The sequence below is a fragment of the Sinohyriopsis cumingii genome, chromosome 2, assembly GCF_028554795.1.
Source record: "Sinohyriopsis cumingii isolate HCF-2022 chromosome 2, ASM2855479v2, whole genome shotgun sequence".
In the NCBI taxonomy this organism is placed as follows: domain Eukaryota; kingdom Metazoa; phylum Mollusca; class Bivalvia; order Unionida; family Unionidae; genus Sinohyriopsis; species Sinohyriopsis cumingii.
In genome coordinates, this window is record NC_142962.1 from 79,883,858 (window position 1) to 79,896,125 (window position 12,268).

The 12,268-nt window shown below is 36.0% G+C and overlaps 1 protein-coding gene across 2 annotated transcripts in view; it reads left to right on the top strand.

Moving 5' to 3' along the window:
- LOC149805258 (uncharacterized) overlaps positions 1-12,268 on the top strand; it is a 115,120-nt gene that overhangs the window by 17,654 nt on the left and 85,198 nt on the right. For both annotated transcript variants that reach the window (XR_016418413.1, XM_089948910.1), the window contains exons 5-6: positions 1,397-1,497; positions 6,271-6,380. Coding sequence is in view for 1 of the 2 variants with exons in the window: in XM_089948910.1 (XP_089805036.1) it covers positions 1,397-1,497; positions 6,271-6,380 (211 nt within the window). In the remaining variant the exon portion in view is untranslated. The remainder of the gene's footprint in view (positions 1-1,396; positions 1,498-6,270; positions 6,381-12,268) is intronic.

Genomic DNA, 12,268 nt, shown 5'->3' on the forward strand with positions numbered 1-12,268 from the left:
GTAAGGAACTTAAATCATAGGAGGGGAACAAGTTTGAAATGTTTCCTTTTACACTGATATATGTAATTAGCGACTGAATGTGCCAATGGGATAACAAAAAATGAGCATAGAATCAGCATGGTGACCAATTCCAAACTGCACAAGTTATATTTACCTTGTTAATTTGTAGAAGGGAAGTAGTTTTGTCCAGAATTTCTTTTTTTCACTGGCAAAAACAAGTATCTGTGGCAGAGGCAGTTGTTTTTCTGTAGGAAGTACAATGTGAAGGACTCTGTTGTTAGTCATCTCCATTGCCACAGAGTTATTCTAGATAAGATTTCCATTGCACAAGGAATTCTTCATTAAAATCGCTGGCACCTAACAGGTAGTCTATTTGGAAGTACTTTTTATATTTTGTCAAGGATGAGAATGGTTCATGAATAGATGATAAGTCTCTCTGTAAACTGCCTATTTGAAATGCAAGCATTATGCCTGATTGAAATGCAAGCATTATGCCTATTTGAAATGCAGTCATTATGTCTATTTGAAATGCAAACATTATGCCTATTTGAAATGCCAGCATTATGCCAATACATTTAAAATGCCACCCCCCCCCCCACTGACAGAACTTCCAGAGATGAAAAGACTATCAGATATTTTGTGTGTATTGATAATGTATCATAGGTTGTGTATTGTGAATTGTATCGATACACAGCAGAAGTTATTGTTTCACCCCTAATATTCAGAATGTTTAAAAATGTTTTGGACTAGGTCATCTTTTAGTGAAGTTTTAGTACCTGATGAAATTGCTTGTTCTGTTGGCAGTTGATTAAATATTTTTGCATTTTGTAATTATGTTAGTGTAATCTAATTAGTTGTATCATTTTTACCTAATTACAAGGTAAAGTTTCTGATGTTAAGCCATATGGCTTAAATACTGTAATTGGTTTAATGACCAAAATGGTGACAAAAATCTTACTGTATATACTCACTTAAAAGTTGAATCCATCTGCAAACAACATAGACATTGGTCTGCCATTGCATAATGCCCCAACAGATTAGGGTCTATGATGATTGTTCTACTGATTACTCCTAATAAACTGCAGCGACCTAGATCTGACAGCACACTACTTGGTATTTTTTTAATTTGTGGACAACTCCAGACCACTAGCTGTGAGAAACTTAACTAACAGGGCTTTGAGGTTCATTGGTTATTTATGGTAAGTCTTGAGCCAAGATTCTGTTCATTTTAACTGAGAATGCTTTTATGTAAGATTACTTTGAAAACTGGTGTACCCCCAAAGGAAGTGCTTTGGAAATGTTAATCTTATGCAAAATATTGAATCATCATATGTTAGTTATTGGAAAAATTGTATATGCCAGATTTCTGTGGAACTTTTGTTACCTTCATTTTTAGGATCAGGGCAAATGCTTCTACAAGAAGAGAATGCCATCTTCCGATATGGGCATCAATTCTCAGAGCACCTCGGGAAAGGTCTGGCAGACAACTGGAGTCAGGTATCAGCCTTTTGTTGTAATTCATTATTGCTACTGACTTATCAATTTGGCTGAGTATTGGTCACATTAACTTAAATGATCAATTAATCTGTTATGATTTCTGTGATCAGTTTTTGTCAAACTTAAGTTATGCTTAATTCATGCTGTTTTGGACATCAGTCTATTTGAAAAAAGGGTCACTTTTAGCAAGACATCATGTGGACAGATCAGTCAATTGTTAATTGGTCATCAGTCTGAAAAATGATCATTATTCACAAAATGTCATCCATTTGGAGAGCAAAAGTAACACACACGGAAAAATCGAAGCTCAGAAGGCATCTGGAAAAAGTGCAATCAGTTACTGTAAGAAGAAAGAGTTCGTGCATGAGAAAACAGATGTAGCCCTGTGTCAGAATATGTGCACTGCATGTCGCCAATACAAGCACCAGCTTGAAAGGAAAAATGCTCTCACTGAGAAGGAAAAGATATGATTGCACATTGAGCGAAAAAGGAAGACTAAAGAAATCTTTGCCAAAGCCACAAAAAGAGCTTGACTGGCATATCAACAGGTTGTGTCCATTGGAGAAAAAAAAAATGTATATATGGGATTATTTGTATATAGTTGAAATACTTGGGTGTTTATTTTACAGGTTTGTTATGAAAAGAGAGAAGTATATTTGCTGCAAAAATTTACAAATTATGAACACTGACATGCACATGAAATAACTTCAGCATCAATAGTATTGGAGAACAAATTCATCTGACTAAATATTTAAAATTATTGAAGTAAAGTTGAAAATTTCTGGTAAGTTTATTATTTCTTCAAATGTTTATTTGGGTTTATTTTATGAACACAAGTTGCACCAGCAGCAGTTTTTATGAGTGTATGCTTCCCCTCAAGACCCTGTTGGGTGAGGCCCCCCCCCCAAAAAACATTTTCAGCGTTTTTTTTATGGAATAACAAAATCACGTCTCAATACTTTCCAAAATCGACATATTTTAGGATTATCATTTTAACAATATATGTATGTATGTATGTATATAGAGATGGATGTGTAGGGACATTATGATGGGTCTGGTTACCCTGCAGGGAACTGCCCAGATAAGTCAGGTATTTCCAGGTAGTGCAAAACTGGCTAAGTCTGTGTACTCATCCAGCATTACTTACAGCATTGTATAACCATACAAATTCCTTGTATTTTTCATGGGTTTCCTTAAAAACTCCCTGAATTTTGAAGAAAGGTTGATTTTATGAGAGAAAAAAATTGAATTTGTTGAAAAACTTCTTGAATGCTTTGAAGGGAATTTAAAACTTGAAAAACAAATAAATGCTTGAATGTGTTTGAAACACAATGTACCATTGCAGGATTTGCACAAAATGGATACAAAACTGATAATTGTAATGATAGCAAGGACTGATGATTATAATATTAGCAAGAACTGATGATTAGAATGTTAGCAAGGACTTATGGTTATAATGTTCAAAAGGACTGATGATTAGAATGATAGCAAGGATTGATGATTGTAATGTTATCAGGGATTGATGATTAGAATGTTAGCGAGGACTGATGATTAGAATGATAGCATGGACTGATGAGTGTAATGTTTGCAGTGATTGATGATTTTGATGTTAGCAAGGACTAATGATTAGAATATTAGCAAGGACTTATGGTTATAATGTTAGGAAGGACTGATGATTAGAATGATAGCAAAGACTAATGATTGTAATGTTAGCAATGACTGATTATGATGTTAGCAAGGACTAATGATTAGAATGTTAGCAAGGACCGATGATTATAATGTTAGGAAGGACTGATGATTGGAATGATAGCAATGTGTGTGTGTGTGTGATTTAGATTTTTAACATAGCTTTAACAATTTTTCAGTCATATCGCTATGATGTCTGCAGTGTGACAGTTTATAGTGATGTCTAGCACTGGGGCATCATGCCACAGACATGTAGCATGATATCCCACCCAGTCACGTTATCCTGACACGAGGCCGACCAGTCCTAACACTAACCTCTTAATGCTGAGCACCAAGTGAGGCAGCTGTTGTACCATTTTTGCAAGTCTTTGATATGACTTGGCCGGATATCTAACCCACAGCCTCCCGCATTCGAGGCGGACACTCTAACCACTAGGCCATTACTGATTGTAATGTTAGCAAGGACTGTTTATAGTGTTAGCAAGGACTGGTTACAGTGTTAGCCAGGATTGATTATTGTGTTAGCAAGGACTCATAATGTTAACAATGACTGATTATAGTGTTGGCAAGGACTGATGATCTTAATGTTAGCAAGGACTGATTATAGTGTTGGCAATTACTGATTGTAGTGTTAGGAAGGACTGATTATACTGTTAGCAAGGACTGATGATAGTGTTGGCAAGGACTGATTATACTATTAGCAAGGACTGATGATTATAATGTTAGCAAGGACTGATTATAGTGTTGGCAATTACTGATTGTAGTGTTAGGAAGGACTGATTATAGTGTTAGCAAGGGCTGATGATTATAATGTTTGAGGCACATACAGTTGAACACTTTGACTTTTGCACTTCTAGAATATGGTCAGAGATATCAAATAGGACAATGTTAAGTGAAAAAGTTTTTTATTTTGTTTTTTATGTAAATTTCAGGTAAAAATAGATTGTAAATGATGAGTCATTTTATTATGAGGTTGGCCCATTATGATGACACCACTGGCCCAGTCTTCAAATGAATGTTAGCATCATTTTCTCAAACTCTGGCTGAACACTGACATTTTAAATTTAGAACTTTTTGTGTATTACATATTTATATAAAAAAATTGGAATAAATAAATAAAATGGGATAAAATTTGTTTGGATCAAATGACTTGATATGCATAGTTACCAGATGCAACAGAGTTCCTTTGCTGTAGTGGCATGTTAATTATGTTGCTTCTTTCATACTTATTTATACAGTGATACACAAAATGACATTTGGAAAACAATAATCAGTTTTGATAAGAACAAACACATTTTGAAAACTTTTGGAAATTCTTAATAACGAACTGGAAAGTCCATAAGAAAAACTGTTGCTGTATGAGCTATGATAGGATATGCTTATAATCAGTCACTCTATTAACCATGCTAGGATATGCTTATACTCTGTCACTCTATGAACTGTGCTAGGATATACTTATACTCTATAACTCTATTAACCATGATAGGATATACTTATACTCTGTCACTCTATGAACCATGACAGGATATGCTTATACTCTGTCACTCTATGAACCATGACAGGATATGCTTATACTCTGTCACTCTATGAACTATGATAGGATATGCTTATACTCTGTCACTCTATTAACCATGATAGGATATACTTATACTCTGTCACTATGATAGGGTATGCTTATACTCTGAAGCTGTATGATTCATGATAGGGTATGCTTATACTGTGTGTGGCTGTATGATTCATGATAGGGTATGCTTATACTGTGTGTGGCTGTATGATCCATGATAGAGTATGCTTATACTGTGTGTGGCTGTATGATCCATGATAGAGTATGCTTATACTGTGTGTTGCTGTATGATCCATGATAGGGTATGCTTATACTCTGTCACTCTATTAACCATGATAGGATATACTTATACTCTGTCACTATGATAGGGTATGCTTATACTGTGTGTGGCTGTATGATCCATGATAGAGTATGCTTATAATGTGTGTAGCTGTAAGATCCATGATAGAATATGCTTATACTGTGTGTGGCTGTATAATCCATGATAGAGTATGCTTATACTGTGTGTGGCTGTATGATCCATGATAGAGTATGCTTATACTGTGTGTTGCTGTATGATCCATGATAGGATATGCTTATACTCTGTCACTCTATTAACCATGATAGGATATACTTATACTCTGTCACTATGATAGGGTATGCTTATACTCTGAAGCTGTATGATTCATGATAGGGTATGCTTATACTGTTTGTGGCTGTATGATTCATGATAGGGTATGCTTATACTGTGTGTGTCTGTATGATTCATGATAGGGTATGCTTATACTGTGTGTGGCTGTATGATTCATGATAGGGTATGCTTATACTGTGTGTGGCTGTATGATCCATGATAGGGTATGCTTATACTGTGTGTTGCTGGATGATCCATGATAGAATATGCTTATACTGTTTGTGGCTGTATGATTCATGATAGGGTATGCTTATACTGTTTGTGGCTGTATGATTCATGATAGGGTATGCTTATACTGTGTGTGGCTGTATGATCCATGATAGAGTATGCTTATACTCTGTGTTGATGTATGATCCATGATAGAATATGCTTATACTGTTTGTGGCTGTATGATTCATGATAGGGTATGCTTATACTGTGTGTGACTGATTCATGATAGGGTACACTTATACAGTGTGTGGCTGTATGATCCATGATAGAGTATGCTTATACTGTGTGTTGCTGTATGATCCATGATAGAATATGCTTATACTGTTTGTGGCTGTATGATTCATGTTAGGGTATACTTATACTGTGTGTGACTATGATTCATGATAGGGTATGCCTAATCTGTGTGTGTCTGTATGATCCATGATAGGGTATGCTTATACTGTGAGACTGTATAATCCATGATATAGTATAGTTATCCAGCATTGTAAAGAGATTTTGCTAAATTTGTAAAGACTTTGCACTTACTGATGTCAATATTTATAGCTTCCAGGCAATATATTACTGAGTGGGCTACCATATATTTATGAAATAATACTGTAATGTCAGTAGCAATGAAAGTTCTATCATGATTTCTTTTATTCAGGTGAGATTAGCTTCCTCAGTGGCTACAAGGAATTTCTTACAAAGTTTGCCATCAGAGGAGGCCAGGCAACAGTTTTACTCAGTCCTTCTGCCCAGAATGTGTCTCAATCGGTAATTTCAGAAGGAATTCTAATCAATACCTGTAAATATTTAGATCAAATTCACAGGGAGTCATAGAGGCTAAAATTTGTCACAGATGAGATTATGTACAGCAGATTGTGTTTTTTTTGTGGTCATTTGATGTTGTTGTTGTTGTTGTTGTTGTAGAGTTTAACGCCATTTGTCAGCCCAAAATAGGCTATACATGGTGGCCAGTATAACTGGTGTAGGAAGAACCCTGGGAAATCCTGGGAAGAACCACCGACCCACGAGAAACTACTGGCATGTTTTTTCACATACCCACGTTAGCCAAGCCTGAGACTCGAACCCATGCAGACAGAGATGAGATGGCAGTTATCAGTAATGGTGAACGCTTTAGACCACTCGGCCACTCAGGGTCCCCTTCGATATTGTAAATACGGGTTGTATTAATATTAATATCTCAGTACAGTAGTCCCCCTCTTATAAGGCCACCCCTAATGCAGCAGGGAAGTGGCCTTATAATGAGGGTGGCCTTTCCAGAGGGGGGTGACAAATGCAAATAGTAAATACATAAGAAGAAAGTCACAAATACATTTAATTCTAAAACATTTAATATTTTCATTAAAAAATCACATGCATGTTGTGAAATAAATGTTAAACAAACTGTTTCATTTTCAAAAGAATGTTATGAATAACCATTGATATAGTTTTAAAACTATAATTATGTTACAGATCACATCATCTGTCACTTTGTTGGCAACAGTCTAAAAAACAAACCAGTCTCATCACAGTTAAAATATCCTTGCAGTCATATCCCCTGCACATATTGTTTAGTCTTTTGTTCCAATCTTCGACAACTTCATTATTAACATCAGCTGATTCTCCCCTAAGGACAGAACACTTAATATTGTGTTGCACTTGAAATCTGGTCAACCATCCGTTACTTGCGGTAAAGTCGTCATATCCCAGTTCAACTGACAAAATTGTTGCTTTTTCTTGTCATTCAAATCAGGATACAAACATCTCCTGGCTCAAACAATCTTCCTTTCGCCATCCATTTCACCTTCCCACTTCTGCAGAACTGTTTCCTTATCTTTCATGATATTGTTTTTCTGAGTGTTTCCGACATTAGTTTTCTGCAAGGATCCTCAACCTCCCCCCCTCGGTCAGTTGAATTACTTTCACTTTCTCTTCTAAACTGAGAATTTTTCTTTTCCTTGATGACATGTTGATCTTTTTGCAGTAAGTTATTCATGTTGCCAACTACAATACTGATAAAACAATTTTTTTATGCATCTAAACAAATTGCCATGTTTTTAAAGGAAGTGATCTTGTCACGTGACTCGTTAGTCGCAGTCTGGTACCCTATTGTTTTTAATCATTTCATTACACTAAGTGAGAGAACCCAAAACAGCTTCGATATGTACCATTAACATCATGCAGATTTGACCTCGCGACTGTTAGGATTTGTAATTTTGACAATTATTGTCAGAAGTAATAGCCACTAATTATCAAAGTGAACAAGCTCAACATCTTACTAAGGGAAGTCATAAAGGCTATCAAACCATTTTACTGCTGACTTGTGTATTGTACATCGATACTGCCACTCCTCAGCTGTTACTACTGTTCAATAATTGTAATCTTAACAATTATCAGAGTGACTAAACTGGACATCTTATGATGACACAGCAGTATGTCTAATTGGATTACATGTACTTACCCTTTTGTATGGATTAAAATTTGAGCCTTTATTGGCTTTATGGAATAAATGTGGCTTCTCATGAGGTGTAAATGATATAATATTACCATTAGTGGTACATGTACATTAGTCAACACTTCTTTCAGTAACGAAAACCTGACATCGGGAAACAGAAATCGGATTACTCAACACATGTTATAAATAAAATACTGGTTCTGGATAAATATTAAAATAAAATGTGGCCGCTTGTGAGGGGTAAATTTTATATTATTGCACTAATATGCTGGCCGCTGGTCGTGTTAGCCAGGTGGCCTTTCGTGAGGGGTACTTTTGAACACAAACTCGTCGGTGTCAGTGGATTCTGGCTGTAAGGAGCGGGTGGCCGTTGGTCAGGGGGGCCGTTCAAGAGGGGGACTACTGTAGTTGATTATCCATAGTAATTGAAAAAATATAAATTTAAAACATTTCTATATCTTTGAGAAATAAAGAGAGAGTGCACACCTAATTACAGCACAATGCCCTTTGTCCAGACCTCAGTTATTCAAACTTTTGATTTTACCGACTACTGGAGCATTCCTTCGATGCATTATGTTTTTTTTATACAGCTAATGCCTTTTTGGACAATTAACTATTCCAACAAAATAAATTTTTCACATTCACTCCATATAATTGACATTTTTTTTTAACTCGAATAATGTAAATCACAAGATAAAATAACTATTTTGTAAGCTAATATTTAGTTACCATCACTAAAACACTATGAGCCCACCTGGTCATAAAGTCAAGTGAGCTTTATGGTATGATTCCACCTGGTCTTAAAGTCAAGTGAGTTTATGGTATGAACCCACATGGTCATGAAGTGAAGTGAGTTTTATGGTATAAGACCACCTGGTCATAAAGTCAAGTGAGTTTTATGGTATGAGACCATCTGGTCATAAAGTCAAGTGAGTTTATGGTATGAGACCACCTGGTCATAAAGTCAAGTGTGTTTATAGTATGAGACCACCTGGTCATGAAGTCAAGTGAGTTTATGGTATGAGACCACCAGGTCATAAAGTCAAGTGAGTTTATGGTATGAGACCACCTGGTCATGAAGTCAAGTGAGTTTATGGTATGAGACCACCTGGTCATAAATTCATGTGATACGGCCACTCATCATTTATGCAATTTGTGGTAGAAGTAGGATGCTCTCTTCCTCCGCTTACCTGTTCTCCAAATATAATGTGATGAACAGGTTATCTGTCTGAAGGAGAAAGTAAATTTTGTTGGTAAATTGTTTCTCCAATAATACTTACCTGATCACATTGCAAATAATCCCTCCTACCCTTGCACATTGAGATCAGTTTTTAAGATTTCACTCAAACAAGAACTGGTATATCTTTTTATAATGGTGGCCACCTAGTTGGTAGAAAGGGCGAGTCAACCTGTAAGAGATGCTTCCCATTATCTGTATAATTATATAGACAGAGTTTCTGTGAGAGCTGGATTCAGAGATAGCAGAGAAAGTTATCCTGATGTGATGTGATGTGATGTGATAGGTAAGTATTATTGGAGAAACATAAATTTAGTAAAATATTTTGCTTTCTAGTATGGTAAACAACAAGGTCATCGGGAATCACAGACCAGTCGTAAACCTGATCCTGCTCAACAAGTACATAACAGCACTGAGTATGGAAATGGCAAGTTTAGTTATAGTAAAATGGGATGCACTTGCAGTCAGATGTTGTCCAGCTTTACCACAATTACTGGTGAATGGGGGCAAGAAAAGTTACCTTGCCTCCTCAAAATTCTAGAAATGAAGTTAACACGTTAATGTCTGGAAGGACCATTTATATGGAAAGGTAGTCCTCATAATGACAGACAATTTTTTGGTGTTTGCCCACCTACTCAATTGATAGTGAGTGGTGAAATCACCAGATGTACGTGTTCTGTTTTGGTAGTTTCTCTGCTGGATTGCACAGATGAATAAAATGGCCCAGATCAGACATTTTCCAGGCAGGTTCAATGTCCTGGTCAATTCATTGTCAGAAAAGAGATCCATCACATAGAGTGGCCCATGCACCCACACCTTTGGGCCACCAGTGATAGATCTGTGTGCAAGGAGGTGGAATTACAAATTGCCCACCTTCGTTTCATCAGATCCAGAGGCATGGGCCTTGTATGCAGTCTTGGTCATTTGGGAGTGGTTTTGGGATTATGCCCATCCTTCTCCCCATGGTCTTGTGTACCAAACATAATTCAAAATATAAGGTGTCACAAATGAAAAGTGCTGCTAATAGCCCCTCCTCCCCCCCCCCCATTGGCTGGGTAAGTCCTGGGTGAAGGATCTGGTCGCTGTAACAAAAGATATTCCCAGGATAGTCGCTGTAACAAAAGATATTCCCAGGATATTTCCAGCCAGTCACAGGCATTTCATCCATGTTCAGACAGGCTACTCCTTCATGACTAGCTTTAGTCAGGAGAGCCTTGGAATTTTTTTTATAGAATTGATGCCATCCATCAATGATAGAATCTCATGACCTAGAAGGCTTTCCGCTTTGAAGGTGTACAAGGTAAGTTGTGGGTTTTTAGGGACAGGTGCAACAGCTTTTGCGTCCTTCCTTTCAGTGGCTCATAGAGGAGAAAAAGTTCAGCCCCATAATGGTCAAAGGTTACTGCTCCGTGATGTCAGACAACTTTAGGAATCACAGCAGAGTGAATATAGGTTCCACAAGGATTTATCAGACCACTTTTTAATGGTCAGAATTGCTGACCCAGTTTTCCAGGTGGAATTTGTCGAAGGTATTGACAAGGCTGACTTGAAATCAGCGTGAGCCTTTTTCCAGTAACTCCTTGAATATAATACAACACATGTTTTTGTTTTAATAGCTCTAGCTTCAGCATGCAGAGCAAGCGAGTTCCATGCCCTCTCAGTGTACCTGAACTATTTAAGATAGATAGTTCCATAGTCCTGATTATGTTTCAAGGCTTCATATCAAAGAACAGGATACCATCAATGGGCAATCAAAAATTGATCATATGTTCCCTCTCCTCCATTCATCAGTCTTAAAAATCTTGTTATTTGACATTGAGTGTTCATCAGAAGACTTGATATGATGTCTGGTTGGTCACAAATCAAAATGGTTCCAATCTGACATCCAGTATGGCCAGCATGGTGACCATCTTGGCAATCATCTTGTTGCTACTCTACTTGAATGGATGGTTGTATCAACATGGGATTTTTACTAAAAAGATTTTATGATTTCTAGTTGGTCCTCAATTAAAATGATGCCAATCTGACCTCCATTATGGCCACCACAAAGTCCATCTTGAAAACCTTGTTGTGGCCACTTCTTCCAGATGGCTAGTAATTGCTATGTATGTCTATATTTTATATTTAAAATAGAATAAAATAGAGACAGTCATACATATAATTATATTGTTATAAAGGAAATACAATATATTAATTGTTTTTAAAAAAATTAAAAAAACAAAAATTATACAATTTTATATAGTGCATTGGCATTAAAGCCATTAGGATACAAAGTATCTAACTTATAAATCCAATAAGTTTCTTTTATGAGTCTATTCATGTCACCATGCACAATATCTATTGGCATGAAAGAAAAATTGAGTATTATTATTGTTAAAGTGTGTTGAAATATTAGAGGAAAACTGAGGATCTCTATAAAAAATTTTATATGAAAGCGATGATTATTCATTGTCTTAGAAACTTGGTGTTGTGTTTGTCCATGCTACTTTTTTTACAGGTTATCAAATAAATCATATCAGTCGATATGCAGTTATTTTTATGATGTAGAGAAAATACCTCTTTTGTATTAGCGCTACTGAAAGAAGTACTTTCTCTAATGTTTGCACATTGAGAGCACCAGTGTCTGTTACATTAGATGATGAAAATTGTCTTTTTTTATTTTTTGTCTGTTTAGTTCTAATTAGAAAATAATGCAAATTCTTGGGTCTTCTATAAGCAAGAATTGGTTTATTTTTTAAAGGGATTTTATGCTCGTTTTATTTGATAAATTTAGGAAACTATAATATTTATTAATTATATGACCTATATTAGGTAATGAAGGTAAATCTGAGTCAAATAGATGGATTAAACTTTTCGTTTTGAAGAAAATCTTTTTCTAATTTACCCATGGGTAGTTCTATGGCTCCTTCATACGCTTCCCTTTTCATGGGTAAATTAGAGAAAGATTTTCTTCAGAATGAAAAGTTT